This window comes from Eptesicus fuscus, chromosome 1 (assembly GCF_027574615.1).
Source record: "Eptesicus fuscus isolate TK198812 chromosome 1, DD_ASM_mEF_20220401, whole genome shotgun sequence".
In the NCBI taxonomy this organism is placed as follows: domain Eukaryota; kingdom Metazoa; phylum Chordata; class Mammalia; order Chiroptera; family Vespertilionidae; genus Eptesicus; species Eptesicus fuscus.
In genome coordinates this window covers 98,304,369-98,325,957 of record NC_072473.1, presented here as the reverse complement: position 1 = coordinate 98,325,957, position 21,589 = coordinate 98,304,369, and the positions used below count along the sequence as shown (strand labels likewise).

Genomic DNA, 21,589 nt, shown 5'->3' with positions numbered 1-21,589 from the left:
GTCATTCCTTTTTATTTTTAAGACCTTTGTCACATTAATAAAAAAACAAAAACTCAATTTTAAATAGTACCAATTTGCATCTAAATAATTAAAGAAGAATCATAAAGGAAAAGATTGAATTGGCATTATATGTGTTTTAAAGTCTTATGAGGTAATTCATTCAAAAGTGGTACAAAATTCACAATTTTCACCAGTTTTAAACTAATCTTCTACATTTTCTATTAGCTTCAGTAGACCCAGTGTTATTTCTTTCTGAATGTTCAGAACATGAATAAGACACTTGCCAAACTTTGCCTCAAACCTTATATATTTTATTATATCATCCTAAATATACATTTTGTTTGTATATAAATTTATTTTCTAAAAATAAAAACAAAAAGATAAAATTTTCACTAAACAGAAAAACAGTCCTTCTAAACAGTAGACTATCTCTAAAAGGATATAGAAAAAAAAATACTTTTTGGTAGAAGAAATCTTTTTGGTAGAAGAAATCTCAAATTAAGAATACTAGAGGAACACATATTTACGGAAGGCTTTTTTATTTGCTTTTGCAAATCAACTTTAGACAAAACATTTTTTTGTTACCTTACTGAAGAAAGGAAACAATACCATGCAGTACTTTAACAGATAATTTTGTGTTTGAAATTTAAAATCAGTATCTCCAAATTTTATATGCTATATGACTTATTTTAAGCAGTATTTTCATCCCTTCTAAAGAAAACATATATAGGTAATTTTTTCTGCATTTTTGTTTTATAACACACAGAGAACAAACAAAATTTGACTGGTTTAACAAAGCCAAAAAAAAATAAATAAATCTTATCCATAGGTCTTATTAAGGATATTCTTGTGAGCAGTGATGTGAAACCACCCACACATGAAAAACAGAGTACAGAGCCAGTCTAAAACTTTCATATTACTTAAATATACCATGAGTTGATTGCGAAAAAGGTAACCTGGCTAATGCTATTTAAGCTCTGTAGGATGCTTACTGAGAAAAGAACAGTTCTTTAATACAAAATGACTTTTAAGTGAGAAGTTTTAGCAGTACTTTTTTTTAAAGCTCTTATCTACAAACATTTATTGTAACAATTGAATAGAACTACAGGAAGCCCTTGGCACTGACAGAGAATATTGATTCTCTGCTAGGTTACAAAAATTTATTCATAGCAAAATTGAATGCTCTTTACATAAAAATATTAGACTATTTAAAAAACTAAAAATGTCTGGTAATAGCTAACAGAATTAAAAAAGTAAAAGTAAACATTAGATATTGCCTATTCTAGAACACTGGACTATAACAGCACCTCCACTGCTCTAAAAAATATTTAAGTCTGTCAAGCAACAGGAAAACAAGAGAACAAGATATTCTGTAGTAACTGTTCCAGTCAGAGGAGAGCTTTTCCCAGTTAAAACAAACAAACAAACAAACAAACGGGCCTTGGCTGCTGTGGCTCAGTCAATTGGGAGTGGTTTGGTGCACCAAAAGGTTGATGGTTTGATTCCCCATCAGGGCACATGCCCGGGTTTCGGGTTTGATCCCTGGCAGGGGCAACCAATCGATGTTACACTCTCACGTATATATTTCTTTCTAGGTCTCCTTCTCTCTTCCTTTCTCTCTAAAAAATTACTAAACTATGCTTAAACAAACAAAAAACTCCACCACCAAAAACAAACAAAGAAAAAAAAAAAAAAATACTAAAAAAAAATAAGCACCTAGTCAAAATCAAAATAGGCATTTTTAGGTGTCATTAACAACAATAAAAAGATATCCAGATGAAATATTATACTTGCTGTTTAGTCTTAATAGCCTCTTGATAAAGGCATGCTTCCTTTCATTTTAATACATTTCTGCACATGTATGTTTTATAAATCAGGAAACAGCCAAAACACAAGATAATTCTTAGCATGGATATACATAGTTAACTATATATTATGCATTCCCCTTTAAAAAAAACTGATGCCCCCAACATTTACATGTATCATTTCATAAAGAATAACACAATATCCAATATGTAAATAGTCACTTAATGTTCTGGAATACTGAGATTGAGAACGCAAGTTTCTTTTGAAAATAGCTTAAAATGAAGGCTCGGTGGTTTAGCATGGAACCATGAACCAAGAGGTTACCAGTTCAATACCCTGTCAGGGCACATGTCCATGTTTTGGGCTTTATCCCCAGTAGGGAGCCTGCAGAAGGCAGCCCATTGGTATTTCTTTCTGTTTGATGTTTCTGCCTCTCTATCCCTCTCCTCTTCCTTACTCTCTAAAATCAATAAAAACATGTTTTTAAAAATCAAGTGTTGTTTTATATTTTTGGGTGTTTTTTTTTGTTTTTTTTTTTTTTTTTGCTGAACATCAAACTTTATTATTCTAGGAAACTAAGATTTAGATTAAATAATGACATAAATACCAATCCTAATTTAAATTACTTAACTATTCAAGCCCATAAAAGTAGACTAGTGGTCTATTTGCAATTAGGTTTTAGATAGTTGGTATAAAACTATATGTAAACTCATTATTCAAACTATAACTACAGAACCTGGTCCTATCCTATTTCTAACAAGACCCAGAACCAAACTTTATACCTTGGATACACCACTTAACAAGTAACATTGGTGTTAATACAGCCCTATACTTGCTAACAGACTTGATGGTGTGAGTACTGTGTGGGTTTTGTTTTTGAACGTTCTCATTCTACAGGCTACCTTTAAGTCAGGGGCTCAGACACAGGGGCTCAGCGCAACGTATACACTCTTAATAGTATATTTTGGATAATAGAGAATATCTGCCCCACCTGCTCACCTCGGGTGGGTTGGGAGCTGAGTGATGGAGATGTCGGGCAGGGACATATGACATGACAGGGCAAGATGCAGAGGCGACAGAGCCATTTGAATGATGCAAAGTCTCTGGCCAAGGCCCAGGCTTTCAAGGCTGAGGTGCTGGAAGAAGTGGCAGCTTAGAGCTATGATCAAAGTGTCAAAGTCTCACAGACTACATGCTAACAACATGGATGTCCCAAGTCTGGTGGCTCACCCGGCAGCCCTGGGGCCAGGCCAATGTCCCACATGTCCTTCTCCAGGTGGTCCTCATTCAGTGGGCAGAAAAGGTGGTTTTTTCAAGCTAAAATTGGACCAGTCTATGGACAGTCTTTGTCGGGTTTGTTTGGTGGAATCCAAGCAGAATCTTTTGAAATACTCCACTTCCCTCTCTGTCTCATCCATCTCCACATTATCTAGGTCGATGTCTTTAGGCATAAAGACATCTTCAAGCGAGCTGTCATCTCCATCTCCATCTCCCTTTTTCTTTCTGTTTTTCTTGCTCTTGCCTTTGGGCTGAGGGGTGTCTGCCAACACCAGCTTGCTGTGGTGCACCTGCTTAGTAGGGCAGGTGGGCTCAGTGGGGCCTGAGCTTGCCTTTCCTGATTTGACCTGGTCCAGCTGTTTCTTGTTACTGTTTCTGTTGACTTTTCTCTCCTTTCTCTGCTGCTCTGACATCGAAGTGAGATCAAGCACTTTAGCCTTTGGCTCAGTCTGGGTCTGGGGTCTGGGCTGGACCTCTGAGGCTCTGGAGAACTCCGCAGGCCTCCTCCTTGGCTCGCTGCTGGCCTTCCATGCCTGTTTTGGCTTTTGTTTGCCAGTCCCCTCCTTGTGGTGATGCGTTGTGTCCAGGAGAAAAGAGAAGGGCTCCTGCTGCTTCCCACTGACCTCCTTTGTCAGGACGAACTTGGAATCCCCACGAGCCCCTGACCCTGTGTGGGCTGCGTGTCTGGAAGGTGAGTGAGAAGAGGTTTTTGGTTCTTCAGTTTGCTCTAGGGAACCACTGTGTATGTGTGCAGAGACAGACACATACTTTGTTGCTGCCCTGAAATTTCCACGAGGCATGTCCAACTTGGGAAAGTCTTTTCTTGGTTTCTCCTTCTTTTTCACAGCTTGGAGCTTCTGAAGCTGCTGAAACTCCTCTGGGAGCCGCTCCTTCATCTCCTCCTGTTGTTTCTGCTCCTGTTGCCTCTGCTCCTCTCGGAGGTGCTCTTGTTCCTGGGCCTTGGCCTCTGCTTCAAGGCGAGTCTTCTCCTCCAACTTTTTCTGTTTATGTCTTGCCCGCTTGGCTGCCCGTGTGCTGCTCACAGGCTTGGTATCTGAACTGTTTATGAACTGCAGCAAGTCCTCCACTGTGCGATGATCCACCACACTTTCCTGTTCTGAGAGCTGATCTGTTTTCTTCGATTGCTCTTCTTTTCTCTTTGCCAGCCGGAAACGAAGCTTTTCCCTCATGCCTTCATAATTTCTACCTCTTGGTGCGGCTGAAGGCCAGTTGTGCCTGAAGAATTCACAGCAGTAGTCACAATACTTGCCCTCCTTCTGGCCAGCATAGGTGCAGGTGCAGGCGCAGCTGCTGGTGCTGGTGTTCGAGCTGTGCTCAGAGCAGCTGTCTTTGTCTGCACTCTTTGCCCTGCCTTCCTGCTGTGGGTCATAGCCACCTTTCTTGCTACCCTGCCCTTCGTAATGGGGGCTGTAACAGGCTGGCACAGCCAGGATTGAGCTGCTGAGGAAGAGGCCGGCAGGGTCCCCCCGGGCATCAGACCTCTTGTTCACTACCTCAGTATTGTTGTTATCCAATGGATAAATATCAGCAAATTTAGCTGACAATGAAGCCACATCATCATCACTGCAAAAAGGTGGTGTAGATACATTGTCTGTGTGGATGAGTCTGGGATGCTGCTGGATTGGAATGGGAGAGCTGGAACCTGACCCCAAGCTTGCTAATGACATTCTGGGCAGGTGACTCTCAGAGAGACGGTCAGGAGCAGAAGAACCCATTTGGTGTGGCAGCTGGCGGACCTGGGTGTTGCTGGGGGTGGGAGGGTCCATGATGCTACTAATAAGGATATGTGAATGGCTGGAGTCATAGCGGCGATCAGGTGATGACAGCACATGCCTCATGGCATCGCTCAAGTTCTCACCAGCGCCCGCTCTCCTACCGGTTAACTGCTTTTCATGAAATTGCCTTTGTTTAAAATGCTTGAAGTCTTTTGCTAGCTTGGTTTTCATTTTCACCTTCTCCTTGATGTAGACACTGACCCTCTTCTGGCACTCCAACCACTCCTTGGCAACACTGTGCAGCTCCTCCTCCAAGTGCTGGTACTGTTGGAGCAAGGTGCTGTATAAGTCCTTGCTGCAGGTGTCTTGCATTTTAGTTCCCAGCCTGATTTGCGACACCATTGCTGGCAAGTTGCTCTGGAGAAGGGGCTCCGAAAAAACCAGATTTTCAAACAGGTGTTTATTATGCAGTTCCCATGTCACCTGGAACACGTTCAAGTGTTTATTTTCTAGAGTGACGAGGAAGGTGCTGATGGTGCGTGCTGCCTGGCAGAATGCGCCATACTCCTTGAGGAGCAGGGAGATGAACTGGTAGGCCTGCAGAGGACTCTGCAGGCAGGATGGCGCTCTGGATGCTCTGGATGAGGCTGACAGCCGTTGCAGGAGGCTGATCTTCATCTCTAGCAGGTAATCTCGTGCTTGTTGATCCAACCGCTGGTATAGCTGGGAGGGGTCTGACTTACAGAGTCTATCCACAAGCTCCTTCACCCACTCCTTGTTGGGCACCAGCGTGGTCCCTGCCTGGCGGTATATGCAGCGGACAAGGTAGCGCACTTCAGCCCAGTAGTTCTGCAGCTGCTGTGACTCGGGGTCTGTCTCTGGGGAGATTTCTCTGGGCTCCTTGCAGACCTCAAGGGAACGTGGGGTCTCTGAGGGTCGGGGCAACCTCCTGCCGCCTGCCTCTTCTGGGGACTCACTAAGAGGGCCTTGGACAGGGACGTCTTGGCCCCGTGCTGACTGGTCCAAGCCGCCATAAGTCCTCAACTTCTCTAAGGTCCACTGGCAGTGTAGACACACCCACAGAGTCTGGTATGGCACACTGCTGCCCACGGGAGCCACAAAAAGGCCCAATTTTCTCGCAGCCTCAATCCCACTCTCTAGGGAAGAAGAATCTTTTCGCTCTATTCTGCACAGAACACAGTAATCAACAGTGGGGGAGAGTGGAGTTCTTCGAGTCTCCCCGAAGTTAAAAGAAGTCTCCAAGTAGCCTCCGGAAGCTGCTCTGCCCACACTCTCGCTCCCGCGGAGTGGTCTGTTTGCCGCCATTGTGGCGCCCGGGACCCCAATGCCAGTGGCCTGGGAGCTGCCCAGCATGACACTGCTTATGGCCCTGTGGTCCCCGCCTCCACCACCCCGCTTGTTCTTACGGCGCTTGGCCCCTCCTTTGGCACTGGCCCGGCTCATGGCTAGAGGGCAGCTGGGGGCCGGAACGGAAGTGGGCACAGGGCACAGGCGGTGGCTAAGGGCAGGGAGGTTGAGGGGTCCGTGGGTCACTCTGCTTAGCCTGGCCAAGGGCTAGGGCACTGTACGTGAGTACCTTGTCACCTTGTGATGGGCAGGGAAGACCTGGTTGATGGGAGCTGCTGGGATGGCTCTAGGTGCGAAGAACTGCGAATCCCCACGGCGTCGTCAACCAGAGTTGGAATCCAATATGGCGGACATAAGGGGACAGTGATCCCAGTTTCCCAGTTTCCCTCGCGGGTGGAGTCGGGTGGGGTGAGAGGAGTGGGGGGAGGAGGGGGAAGCTGCCAGGAGCGGGGAGGAGCTGTGGAGTGGTAAAAGGAAGGGCACCCCACCCCTCCTGATATTAGCATTTCTTTCTTTTTTTTCAATTACCATTTAATTCAATATTGTTCTGTATTAGTTTCAGATGTCTAGCAAAGTACTTAGAAAATCATGTACTTTATAGAGTGGTTTCCCCCAATGCTTCAAGTACCCATCTGGCCCCATTCATTCATAGTTATCACAGTATTATTGACTGTATTCCCAATGCTATAATCTATATCTCTGTGATTGTTCTGTAACTACCCATTTACACTGGTTAACCCCTTCACCTTTTTTCACCCAGCCCCTCAACCCCTTCTCCTCTGACAGCTGTCAGTCTGTTCTCTGCATCTATGAGTCTGTTTCTATTTTGTTTGTTCATTCATATTGTTCTTTCTTTATGTTTTCATCTTTATTGTTGAAAATATTACATATGTTCCTCTTTTCCCCCAATGACCTCTTCTAGCTTGCCCCCGCCCTATATTGTTCTTTAGATTCAACATATAAGTGAAATCATATTGCATTTGTCTTTTTCTGTCTGACTTATTTCACGTAGAATAATACCCTCTAGGTCCATCCATGTTGTTGCAAATGGTCAGAATTCATTTTTTTTATAGCTAAGTAATCTATTGCATATATATATATATATATATATATATATATATATATATATATATATATATATATATATATATATATTCACATCTTCATTATCCAGTCATCTATTGATGGGCACTTGGGTTGCTTCCATAGCTTCACTATTGTAAATAATACTTCAATGAACATAGGGTTGCACAAATTCTTTTGAATTAGTGTTTTGAATTTCTTCAGATATATATCCAGAAATGGAATCACTGAGACATAAGGCAATTCAATTTTTAATTTTTTGAGTAACCTCCATACTGTTTTCCATAGTGGCTGCACCAATTTGCATTCCTACTAATAGTGCATTAGGGTTCCCTTTTCTCCACATCCTTGCCCACACTTGTTATTTGTTGATTTATTGATGATAGCCAATGAAGTATATAATTGTGGTCTTAATTTGCATTTATCTGATGATTAGTGAAGTTGAGGAATTTTCATATGTCTGTTGGTCATCTGTATATCTTCCTTGGAGAAGTGTCTATGCAGACTTCTGCCAACTTTTTAATTGAATTGTTTCTTTTTCTGGTGCTAAGTTGTCTGAATTATTTATAAATTTTGGATATTTACCCCTTATCAGATGTAGCATTGGTGAATATGTTCTCCCATTCAGTAGGTTTTCTTTTCATTTTGTTTATTCTATGAAGGATTTTGGGTTTCTCATTATAATATAAATTCTTAGAAATTTAAAGCAAATACTCATTAATGCAGAGCTGACATTTCTTAAGAAGAATGATGACAAGTAAGTCATTTTATTAAAATGAAGTAAAATTGATTTTGGAAAACTTGTCAGTGAGTCAGAATCCAGCTTCTTCAATGGTATGTGTAGCAAGATTATAGTGGCTCATTTTAGCATTATTGAAAAAAATGCAGATTTCTGCTTGGGTCAGGAAATTAGGGGGGTCACTCAGCTAATTTTTTAAAAAGGTTAATTGTAAGTATCAGATTATCTTTGATGAACCACACTTTAATAAATGTCAGCTGTCAGAAATGCAACTTCACACCAATTTCATGTTATTCTCTGTTTAAATACATTTATTTGAGGATAGATGGCATACGTGAGTTTATGGTCACATTACATGATGCTGGTACATCACAGATTCCTATCAGGGAATATGCCATATTCCCATTGCCTGTGTTGGTAGCACTGTTCTAGCAATAAATGCCAACATGCCACAAATTTCAAAAGGATGAATAATCATTATTTCAAAGTGTTGCCTTTTAAAATAGCTTATATGAAATTTTCCATGTCTATGCTAAAGAAAAAGATTTACCTCCCAACAGCTTGAGACAATGAAGTGTTTGTACTTCTACATTAGGTTGTTTGGTGGGATACACATCAGTACTGCAGAGCAGCTGTCTGTCAGAGCTGTAAATTTGTTGGCTGAAACTCTCTGGCAAACATTTGTGTGTAAAAATTGAGTTGTTTTTTGACCATGACTGAATATCTTTCAGTTCCTATTCTTCCTTTGCTTTGATATCCTAGTAAACCTGCATTTTTCTTTCATCCTTTAAGAAAGCCCTGTTAGAAGACAGTCTCATGAGGAAGTAGACCAGGGAGATGACAGTGGCACCAGCTCCCACACATGCCACAATGAAAAGGTGATAGGTCATGTAGAACCCATTTGTATAGCAGATGTTCTAGGACACAGCCACATATTTTTCCTGGGAAAGCATTTGAAGGAATGATATACTGTAATGCTGATCTGCTCCACACTGACTGTCCTATTGGTCTGGATGACTTTGATGACTTATCAAACTGACTATATGTTACAGAACTTAAACACAGCACCCCAGAGAAACCAAGCACTCTCAGCCAGGTCATTCCCACCACATAGATAAGAAATTCCAACATTCCAGGGATGCAATGGCAACAGACAGTTGTTTAAAACTCTCTGTGAAGTTCTTTCACTGTCCTTGTGCTCAAAAGCCTTCTCCCAACAGAATGATAACATACAAAAAGAAAAGGAACACAATTCCATAAATAATATATTGCATGAGTGGCATTACTTCACTTAGCAAGGCATGGCCACTGGTATTGGTGGAGAAGGGTTGCTCAAACTGAAAGCTTTTTCTTTAAGATCAGAAACAAGACAAGGATGTCCCCTTTTACTACTTTTATTTAACATACTATTGGGAGTTCTAGCCACAGCAATCAGATAAGAAAAAAGAAAAAGAAATAAAATGCATCCAAATTGGAAAGGAAGAAGTAAACCTAATTATTTGCATGTGACATGATAATATATTTGGAGAACCCTAAATAATCCACCAAAAAAATTAGACTAATAAATGAATTCAGTAAAGTAACAGAATACAAAATTAATATTCAGCAATAAGTTGCATGTTTATGTATGAATAACAAACTGCCAGAAAGAGAAATTAAGAAAATCCCATTTCCAATTGCATCAAAAGAATAAAATGCCTAGTAATAAATTATCCAAGGAGGTAAAAGACTGATATTCAGAAAACTGTAAGACATTGAAGAAGGTACAAATAAATAGAAGGATACACTGTGCTCATAGATAAGAAAAATTAACATTGTTAAAATGTCCATACTGCCCAAAACAATTTCCACATTCAATGAAATCCCTATTAAATACCAATGGAATTTTGAACAGAATAATCTGAATATTCCACAGAAATATAATTCTAAAATGTATATGGAATTACAAAAGAGCCCAAATTGCCAAAGCAATTTTAACAACAACAACCCCCCCCCCCACCCAAAGTTGGAGGTATGACACTGATATCAAATTATGCTATCAGGGTATAGTAATCGAAACTACAGAGTAATGACATAAAAATAGGAACATATGTCAATAGAATAGATTACAGAATCTAGAAATAAACTAATGACTACATAATCAATTAATCTATGACAAAGAAGGCAAGAATATACAATGGGTTAAGGCAGTCTATTTAATAAATTGTGTTGGGAAAACTGGACAGACATATGCCAAAAATGAAATAGGATCACTTTTACACTATATATAAAAATAAACTCAAAATGGTTTAAACACTTAAATGTAAGATCTGAAACCATAAAACTTTTAGAAGAAAATATAGACAGTAAATCTCTGATACCACTCTAAGTAATATGTTTTTCTTTCTTTCTTTCTTTCTTTCTTTCTTTCTTTCTTTCTTTCTTTCTTTTTTTTTTTTGCTTTCTAAAACTTTATTTCAACATAACTATGCTTACAGAAATACACTCATATTGGTTAATAGAATGCAATGTAAGTTTAACTTATTTTACATGATTTGGACCAAAAACTTGGTACATGGTTTAAACATTAAAAAAAAGGTTTGTAATGTTTTATTTTTCATCTATTACAAATGTATATAAAAGATCCTCCAAAGGCTGCTAAAGCAGGCAGCAAGAACCTTAAGAAATTAACTTTTGGTTTGTCTCTGAAAAATAACATCTATTGCACTGTAAGTTTATAAAATTGGTACAACAAAACAGTATTGCAATGTTTCAATGCCAGTTTACAAAGTTCAATAACTAACTAATGGATGCTGAAAAGAGTGGGGAAAACCTATGTATACATGTGAAACTGAAAAGCTATTTGATTTAGTTAATATTGCATGTCAATTGCAAATCTACACAAACCAATATTCAGATAATTTCCTGAATCTGAATTAACACTATTAGCTCGGTTTATCTGCTGAGGTCAAGAAGGAAACTCCACACACTAGATATTTCTGATTTATGCAAAAAAGAAAATTATATTCCTTTCCCAGGTTTTCAGTCCAGAACTGATATACTATAGGCAAGGCAGTCCCTTCCATTGTCAACATTCATAGGGTGATATGTAATGAGGTCTACTTGGGGTATATATCCTATATAATAAAAAGCTAATATGCAAATTGTCCCCTCAACCAGGAGTTCGACCTGCAGGCAGGCTGGCCAACCACCCATGTCCCCTCCCCCTGGCCAGGCTGGCCAGACCCCACCCATGCATTGGGCGTCTAATATATATATATATATATATATATATATATATATATATATATATATATATATATATCCTACCTTATAATAGAGAAATATGCAAATTGACCGCACCTCCGCTATGCCCATGATTGGGCCTGCGAGAGGCTGGGGGCGGGACTCCGGGTGGCCTATCTGGCCGTTGAGAAGAGCAAGATGGCGGCGCCCAATCCTCTTAGTTCGGGGGTCTGGGGCGGCGATCACCACCCAGGGGGGCGTGTCCGGTCCGAGCCAGGCGCTGCCCGGGGGTCTGGGGCTGCGATCGCCACCCTGGGGGGCGTGTCGGGTCCGAGCCAGGCGCTGCCGGGGGTCCGAGCCAGGCGATCGCCACCCGGGGGGGCGTGTCTGGTCCGAGCCAGGCGCTGTCGGGGGTCCGAGCCAGGCGATCGCCACCCGGGGGGGCGTGTCCGGTCCGAGCCAGGCGCTGCCAGGGGTCTGAGCCAGGCGATCGCCACCCTGGGGGGCGAGTCCGGTCCAAGCCAGGCGATGCCCAGGGTCCCTGGCGGCGATCGCCACCCTGGGGGGCGAGTCCGGTCCAAGACAGGCGCTGTCAGGGGTCCCCGGGCGGCGCTCGCCACCCTGGGGGGCGCGTCCGGTCTGAGCCAGGCGATCGCCACCCGGGGGGCGTTTCCGGTCCCAGCCAGGTGCTGCTGGGGGTCTGGTGCGGCAATCGCCACCCTGGGGGGCGTGTCCGGTCCGAGCCAGGCGCTGCCCGGGGTCCGAGCCAGGCGATCGCCACCCTGGGGGGCGTGTCCGGTCCAAGCCAGGCGATGCCCGGGGTCCCTGGCGGCGATCGCCACCCTGGGGGGCAAGTCCGGTCCAAGCCAGGCGCTGTCAGGGGTCCCCGGGTGGCGATCGCCACCCTGGGGGGCGTGTCCGGTCCGAGCCTGGCGCTGCCGGGGGTCTGGGGCGGCGATCACCACCCTGGGGGGTGTGTGCGGTCTGAGCCAGGTGCTGCCGGGGTCCGGAGCCAGGCGATCGCCACCCTGCGGGGGGGTGTGCAGTCCGAGCCAGGCACATACGGGGGTCTGGAGCCAGGTGATGGCCACCCTGCGGGGGCGTGTGCGTTCCGAGCCAGGCAATCGCCACCCTGGGGGGATGAGTCCGGCCGAGCCAGGCGCTCCGGGGGATCTGGGGGCCATCGCCACCCTGGGTGGGGCGTGGCAGGACTCTCCCAGCCCCTCCCAGGGTCACTGGGAACATTGTAGGCATGTGGTTGCTGAGACCCAGACCAGGCCTCTGGCCACAGATTCATAGCTTTGCGGAGGCCTAGGGCAGGGATCTGCTTCATCTGCAGAGAGACAGAGGTTCTGCAGTGCCCCCAAGATGTGGGTGGGCCCAGCCAGGGGTCAAGGGGCATGGAAGGACTCCTGGCAGAGGGGCAAGGACCCTCACCCCTGAGGCGGGGGTTGAGGGATGGAGCCACCTCAGTGAAGGGGTGCTGCACTGCAGGGTACTGGACTGACTGACATGATTCTGAGAAGCTACCAGTGCTAATGGGCCTCGCTCAGGCGGCCTTCACACTTCAGAGGCAGTGACTACTGCTCCTGCCTTGACCCAAAAGCAAGCTCGGGACACCCTACCCCATAGCAGAGCATGCCTAGGCAGTGAGTGGGAAGCCTTCCACCTGCTTCGGAGAAGGGGGGGCAGTAAAGAATGGGAGGAGAGGAAAGAATGTGGAGCATCCGCAATGAAGAGGTGCTTGAGAAAGAGGCTCGGAAGCCTGACTGGAAGATTTGTTCTGTTTGCTGGGCCGCTGCCCCTTAGGAAGCGCAAAGAGCATGGCTCTGAGGGCTTCCTGTGTGCTCTGAGGGCTTCCTGAGTCAAGTTCCACAGCCAACTGGAATTGGCCTCAGTTTCCTGGTCTGTAAAATGGATGAAGCATGTCCCAGTGCCTTCACTGAGCTTTGATGGCCAATTGAGATACTATATAAAGAAAATGAGGGAAGAAGTGAGAAAGAAAAGGAAGGACAAAAAAACACAAAAGAAAGATTGAAAGGAACCTGTAAACCCATTGTCACTTAAATAGGGAATATAGTCAGTAGTGTTGTAATGATGGTATGATGCCAGGTGGGTACTAGAAATATCGGGGAACACTTTGTAAAGTATATGATTGTCTAACCACTATTCTGTAACTAATATAAAACCTGAAACCAATACAAAATAATCTTGAATGTAAAGAAATGAAAATTGGAGTGAAATTTTTATAAATTTCAAAGTTTAAATAAAAGCTGTAAAGGAAGGAAGGGGAGAATAAAAAGTGTTTTTCATTTTGCCTCTTCATTAAAAAGACAGTTGTCTTTATGTGATGCTTTTATACTTTTCTAAGTCATTATCTCATTTTAATTTCCAGGCAACTTAAAGACAAGATAAGTATTCCCTCCACTATTCAAAAAAAGGAAATCTTGGTGTCTGGTCCTAATGATTCAATCGTCAAGCCCTTATTGTAAAGCAGGGTTAGTAAAATTTTCTGTGCAGGGTTATATCTATACTAATAAAAGCCTTGGGGGTGATCAGGCCAGCAGGGGAGGGTATTTGGGGGCAATCAGGCCCGCAGAGGAGCAGTTAGGGGTCAATCAGGCCAGCAAGGAAGCAGTTAGGGGGCAATCAGGCAGGTAGGTGAGCGGTTAGGAGCCAGCAGTCCCGGATTGTGAGAAGAATGTCCAACTGCAGGATTAGGCCCGATTCCTGTGGAATCCACAGGAATCGGGCCTAATCCTGCAGTTGGACATCCCCCGAGGGGTCCCATATTAGAGAGGGTGCAAGCTGGGCTGAGGGACACCCTCCCCAGTGCACGAATTTCGTGCACCGGGCCTCTAGTATATATATATATATATATATATATTCTGAGTGGCCAGATTATTATGTGTTCAGAGATCATAATAATCTGGCCACTCAGTGTAGTAATATTTTTTTAATCTGTCACCTCAGGCAAGGGAAACTAAAGAAAAAAAACAAACTGGACTACATAAATTATTCAAAAATGGCACAAATGTTTTTCCTCAAAACCATAATCTGACTTCATATGTGCTTTCAGAAGTGCTTTATGTGTACTTTCCATTATGTACTTGCATATCAAAAACACATGTATTCCAGGGTGGAGAATTAATTAAATTAATAATCTTTACTGTTTAATAAAGAACTTTTTAAAATGAAACTAGTTATTTGTTTTAACTGTTTAGAGTGCATGACAGTGAAATATACAATGATCACTTATACAATTTGATGCCACTTCCTTGATTTGTGCTGAGGCAACATCAGTTTGCCCACCATTGATTTTATACCATCTGTACAAATGTCAACACAGTGAAAAGAACTATTTACCTCACAGACCCCCTGAAAGTTTCATGGAGAACCCTAGGTGTCTATGGACCACACCTGGAGCACCATTGCTATTTATATTCCAATACTGCACCTCCAAAATATGGGAACATAGATATAGTAGCTTTTTTGTAGAGTCTAGGGTTTTCTTTGTACAATATCATGTTAATGACAGTTTTATTTCCTCCTTTACAATTTGAATGCTTTTTATTTCTTCTTCTTGTCTGACCACTGTGGCTAGGACTTCCAGTACTATGTTGAATAAAAGTGGTAAAAGTGGACATCCCTGTCTTGTTCCTGATCTTAAGGGAAGTGCTTTTAGTTTTTGCCCACTGAGTATGATGTTGGCTGTGTGTTTGTCATATATGAATTTTATTATGTTGTGGTGTGATCCCTCTATTCTTACTTTGCTGAGAGTTTTTATTAGAAATGGGTGTTGGATTTTATCAAACACTTTTTCCATGATTTTTATCCTTCATTGTGTTTATGTGATGTATCACATTTATTCATTTGAGAATATTGTACCAGCCTTGCATCCCTCGAATAAATCCAATTTGGTTATGGGGTATGAACTTTTTAAAGTATTGCTGGATCTTATTTGCTAATATTTTTTGAGAATTTTTACATTCTATTTTCATCAAGTTTATTGGCCTATAATTTTCATTCTTTGTAGTGTCTTTATCTGGTTTTGGAATTAGGATAATGCTGGCCTCATAGAATGAGTAGATAAAAAAAGCTGTGGAATCCACATTCTAGTAACCTTGATCTCCTAAACGATATCATCTTTAAAGCAGAAAACATGAAGAGGATTGATAACTGTCATTTTCACTGATTATTTATTGATTAGCTGAAGCCCCGTCGTATATGCTCTGCAGCTACAAGAATGTAGAACACGTGGTCTTGTCTTCCAAGATCTTAGTATAAATTTAGAAAACTTGATGTATATAAACATAGCAAAAATAGTACAAAGCAGAACACTCAGAACATCAAAAGAGAGTTATAGAAGTTTGTTTTCAGGTTTTAGAGGAGGGAATACAATGAAAGACTTACATCTGAAATTGAAGAGTGAAATAGAAAGTTGCAATAAAAATAAAAGCAATGTAACTAGCACATCATTGAAATGTGAAGGTGTGTGTTTTCCATCCACTGAGACACAGTGTGGCCTCAACTGCTTCACTTCCACTGTTATTAATATGCCAAGACATTTACATACAGAAATTCATTAGGTAATATTATTTGGTTATTATTATTGGTTAACATATGCCAGTTGGTTAACTAATGCCCATACAGCATAAGGAAAATTCACTACATAATGGTAGTGATGTAGCAGAGTGGTTATAAGAATGGGCTCAAAAGTCAAACTGCCTGGGGTTGAAGTGCCAGCTTTAGCAGGTGCAAACTTGGACCTGTTTTTAACCTGCCTGTGTTTTCATGTCTTAATTTAAAATGATATGACAGGGTGGGGGGAGGGGGAGAGTTCAACCAAAGGACCTGTATGCATGCATATAAGCCTATCCAACGGTTAAGTTCAACAGGGGATTGGGGCATGCGTGGGGAGAGGGGTGGGAAGGGAATGGGGGGATGAGGACAAATATGTGACACCTTAATCAATAAAGAAATTTTTAAAAAAATGATATGACAAACATAACTTCATCTAAGGCTTATTGTGAAGATTGAATGAAATAAACTTTGTGAAGCACATGAAACAATGTCTGATGTATAAAGTTTAACGCATGCTGATTTTTAAGAATAATAAAAGCAAGGGTGTTGATAACAACAACAACAGAAAAGCTGTGGTACCTTACACAATACTATGTGGCCATAAAAATCAAGAAAATTGTACATTTTGCAACAGCATGGATGGACCTGGAAATTATTATGTTATGTGAAATAAGCCAGTCAGAGAAAGACAAATACCATATGATCTCCCTTATATATGGAAACTAATGAACAAAATAAACTGATGAACAAAATTAGAACAAAAGCATGGATACATGGAACAGACTGATAGCTGTCAGGTGAGGAGTGGAGGTGGAACTAAAGAAAATATGTGCATAATCCAGAGGCACAGACAACAGTGTGGTGATGGCTAGAAGGAAGGGAGGGAGGGAAGAAGCTGGGTGGAGGTGGGCAAATGAGGGCAAAATGGAGACATCTGGAATAGTGTCAACAATAAAAATACAGTTGAAAAAATATGGGAAGATATAGTCTTTCTCCTCTTACTTCAGCACCTGTTGTTTTAATAGCGGCCACTGAGGTTGTTCATGTTCCTATGTTTACAATATTCCCTGCTGTAATGGTCAGGTGTTGAGAACCAAATCCCAAAACAAGGTATGCAAAAAGATAATTTGGGGAGGGAGCAGGAGGTGAGGAAAACCTTAAAATTGTGTTTCAGGTCTTACATGTCTGAAAGAAAAGAGAGAAAGAAAGAGGCTTGAAGGAGGGTAAAAAGTATTGTAAGAGACTTAGATTACAGGGCAAGTCCAAGAGTGATTTGGCCAGGTCAATGGAGAGATCTCAATCCAAAGCTCCATGTCCTTTCACAATGGGCCCACCTTAGTACCTCTACCAGGGTCAGTCATTGGTTAGGCGAAACCCATGGGCAATAAGACCTTGGCAGTAGTGGTGGATCCAGAAGGGCAATGGCTGGAGCCATTGATCTATTATGCTCCCTGAAACATGAGAGCCGAGTGGCACATTTTTATGACCCCCCCTCCGCCATGGTTCACCCTTTGCACCAAACTGATCCACTTCTCTAAGCAGGTTTGGGAGTCTGGACAAAAAAGGGGCCACATACTACACCTAAGAAGATCAGGGAGTGCCTGCATGGCAGACTTGACTCATAGACCTAAAGTAACCACATAGGATAGTCTGAAATTAAAACTTCCTAGCTAAATAGGAGTCATAGTGGGTAGTCATGTCCTAGGCCAGTAGCTTCCTTGACAAAGGTCAATCTTTACTTTAAACTGAGCCTGTCTGTTGTCTTTTTTCATCTACCATAACATACCTTTGGATTTTAAGAGTAATCCTTTTTTTTTTTTTTTTCCAGACCACTCAAGGCACAACTTCCCACCAGACCACAGAACCCCTCATTGTTATCTTGTTGCCCAAATACCATCTCTGGTACTATATATGTTAATTGTTAACCATCCTATACCCACCAATGTAAAAAAAGTATTTATTTCTTTATTTTACTCTTTATTCAGTCTCAGAGATTTTCCTGCTTTGCTTTCTCCTGCCTCTCTACTCTAGTACTAATGGATTTCATGTAACCATTCTTACACTCTGATTGTAACATATAGGAAAAAACTGCAAAACTTCCATTCTCTGGAGCATTTTTCTCAACTCGTTGAGATTTTGCTTCCCAGCAATTTTCATTTTGGCTCAAAGAAATTCTCTACAGGTTTGGAAGTTTCTTACATTGGCAAGAGCATTCCCAATTGTCCCTGTGGTTCTATCTTCTTGAAGGGAAACTGAGAAGCAATAGTTCAATGAACAGACTGTGGTAGGCAGTTAGACAGACATGTGAAGAGCAAGGATGATGAGCCAGGTACAGAAGGTCACCAGGGTGAAAAGCCCTGGTTGCCTAGCAATGGACAATTGTAGAGTGGGATCTCACCCTCAGGGTGACCTTTCCTCCCCTAGCATATTACTGGTCCTCGTTTGGACCCCCTGACCTTTCCTCCCTAGAGTAACATGTATGCCTTAATTGTATTTCAGCTCTAGGCCCAGAAAAGCAACAAAACCAGACCAGCGACCCCATGGCTGACCTCAGGTCCAGCTGCTTTGGACAATGACTCCCTGCCCTGGAGCCCACTAATCAGTCAGTGGAGACCTAGACCCTGGAAGGACACACCTGGAAAACTGCTGAATGTTCTATTAAGGTCTTCCCTGGCTATAATCTCCACCCTTGAAACGCTTAGGACAGAGGACACAGTGCATTCTCCCTCAAGGGAGCATGCCCAAGCCTTTCCCTTTCCCTCCCCCCTCCCACCCTCTGGGCATGTTACCATTACCTTCCTCACTCCCATGCTCCAAAGGACCTTCCTTTGCCTCTATAACATATTTTCTCAGCCTATTCCTCTACTAATTACTTCTTCTACCTCTGTGATTTTATAAATAAACTAGAGGCCTAGTGAATGAAATTCGTGCATGGGTGCAGTCCCTAGGCCTGGCCGGTGATTGAAGCATGAGTATCTGGCATGGAAGGGCAGGTCCATGCTGGCCACTGGGCCCTGGGCAAAACCTGGGGCACCAGGCCCCCACACCCCGTCCCCCTGTCTGAATCATGGCACCTGAGTCCCCACATGGAGATGTAGCAAGTGTGGCTGGATGCCATGGGCCGGGTCGCAGCATGGGCCTCTGTGCCACCCAGAGGTGCCGCATGGAAACCGGGTGGGCAGTGTGCTCTCTCCTGGCCAGCCTTGCAGACTGTCCCCTGTGGTCCTGACAGCTGTGGCCTGGCTCATCTGGAAGATGCCGTGCAGGTGTGAGGTGGGCTCCTCGCAGGTGCTTGGCACTTGAGCATGAGGGCTTCTTCAGCGCACGAGCCCTGGCATCCTGAGGGAGGGTAGCAGGGAGAGTGAGAGCAAGCTTGGCGGACATCCCACATTCTCACTGCACCTCCGTCCCCGCCCCCCCCCCCCCGCTAGGTAGCCAGTGAGAGGTCACAGTGCATTGCTGACACCGCCATGTTCCGCACCGCCCCCTGGTGGTCAGTGCACGTCATAGCAAGTGGTCAAACTCCCTGTCAAACTCCTGGTCGAGGGAACAATTTGCATATTAGGCTTTTATTATATAGAACTAGTAGCGTGGTGCACAGATTCATGCACATTGAAAGGGAATTTGGTGTGGGTGAACCAGATTCAGGGTTGACAGGGCTCCAGCAGCAAGCTAACCCATGGCTGATTCCATGAGGAATCGGGCTCCCTCCTCCCTCCTCTCTGGGTCCAGGGTGCAGGTAAACCAGATTCAGGGCTGACAGGGCTCCAGCAGCAACCTAACCTACCGGTCAGAGTGTCTGCCCCTTGGTGGTCATTGCACATCATAGCTACCGGTTGGATGGTCGAACGGTAGAATGGTTGCTTAGGCTTTTATATATGTATAGATATTCTTTTAGAGTCTTGGCTCTGAATTCTTTCCTAGCTAGAACTCAATTACCAAGGTTGCTGAACTCAGGTATGGTCTGACCTCACCGATCTAACACCTGGTATTGTTCCCAGAGCCTACAGTAAGATACAATCACTGTTACTATATTTGTTCTTGGGGCTTCAAATGGTATGCATCTTTTCCCTGTCTTCTCCATTCATTCACCCTGAGATATCATTGTAGTAGAAAATTAGAGAGATCCAACAGCTCAAAGAATTCCAAGGTGGGATGAGGTGCTATGGATATATAGATTAGGACACCTTATTTGCTGCATCCATCATATTAGAAGCAGTGTGTGTGTGCGTGCGCGCGTGCCTGTATTGTAAGGTAGAAAAATATAACTTTGGCTGAGATACCCTCTGTAATAAAACATTAACAGAAGAAAAACAAACAGAAATGTAATAATATGGATACCTCCTATATACATGAGACTCAAGAAAACTGAGTTGCCATAACTCACCTAAATGGCTCAAGTCACCACCTTAAATACCATCCACAGCTAAAACAAAAAAAGATGTTGGAGTGTGGGAAGCATAGAAGGTTACCAGATAAAGCTTACCAGGGTAAATAAGGGTAAGGTTGTTATTCAGATTAAGTCCTTGCCTTCTCTATTAATAGTTTCTCCAGATTTAGTCATCCTTCTCTTCCTGGTAGAGAGAGGGAGGCACCCTTACAAGTGGAGATTTTTCTTTTAAATGTGCATGTCTCTTACAAAAGGGTAACTTCTATTCAGTTTTCAGAGATCTTTTTATGTCTATTGTCTCTAAAAATAATCAGCCTAAAATAATTTTTGGGCCAAAGATATACACTGTGGGTGTGACAAATTCTGCTCCCCTTCAGTATATTAGGGATGGGGAAAATATCCCTTTTCCCTCTTTGTTCTTCTGGTGGGTCAAATAATTCAAATGACATACAGCAGATTAATAGGACAAAATCAACTTTTAATACCCATGCAGAAGGAATTCACAGAAGCATAAAAAAATCTAAAGAAACAGAGACCCAGCCATCTTTAAGAACGGAACTGCTAGAGACTAGAATCCTAACCTTACCACCACCCAGTCTGGTCTCTGAAGCAAACCTGGTCACTACAGCCACTCTGGTAGAAGACCTGCCACCCCAGCTACAGATGCGCGAACCCTGAGACCTCCACCTCCAAAAGTGCGTGCCGCTGAAAGCAGTAAGTACAACCTCCCCCTCCCCAGTGCTGGAACTCAGGATTTGCCGCTTCCCCAGCCCATAGGCACCCAGACACTCCACTACCCAGGCAGTGCTTGGGAACCACTGAGAGCCCCTGAGGGGGTGATTCTGCACAGTCAAGGGTGTGTGGCCCTGCAGTAGAATCTCTGAACTGCCTCTTCCTAAATAACTGCCCACGGACACCCCTGCAGTGCAACTTCAGGGCCAGGGTGCATCAGAGCTTTGTGCCTGCGGGCGCACCACCAGTTCGCACACACTCAAGGGTGGGCAAACTCATGGCCACAGCAAGGGAAGGCGCCCTGAGCCCATATAACCACAGGGTCCTCTGGAGAGTTGCTTTGAGCCCCTTCTGGGTGTGATTCTGTATAGCCAAGGACTCGCTGCCCCACAGCAGAAACTCTGAACTCCTTTCTCCTGAATAACTTCCCACATACACCCTAGCTGTTTAACTTCAGTGCCAGAGTCCCTCAAAGTGCATCACAGCTGTGCACCAGAGGTGCGCCACCAGTTTGCACACACTCCAGAGCGGGCAAACTCACAGCCACAGCAAGGGAAGGCACCCTGAGCCCATATATCCACAGGGTCCTCTGGGGAGCTGCTTTGAGCCCCTTCTGGGTGTGATTCTGTATAGCCAAGGACATGCTGT

General features: G+C 43.4%; 1 protein-coding gene and 1 pseudogene across 1 annotated transcript; both read right to left on the bottom strand.

Moving 5' to 3' along the window:
• Nucleotides 1–3,089: 3,089 nt before the first annotated feature.
• On the bottom strand, nucleotides 3,090–6,284 carry LOC103301847 (protein FAM193A-like). The gene has a single exon (XM_054719698.1). It carries the CDS (start codon nucleotides 6,282–6,284, stop codon nucleotides 3,090–3,092), a length of 3,195 nt encoding a protein of 1,064 aa, XP_054575673.1.
• Nucleotides 6,285–8,537: 2,253 nt separating this feature from the next.
• On the bottom strand, nucleotides 8,538–10,499 carry LOC103301848 (neuronal membrane glycoprotein M6-b-like; annotated as a pseudogene).
• Between the last annotated feature and the right edge of the window lie 11,090 nt (nucleotides 10,500–21,589).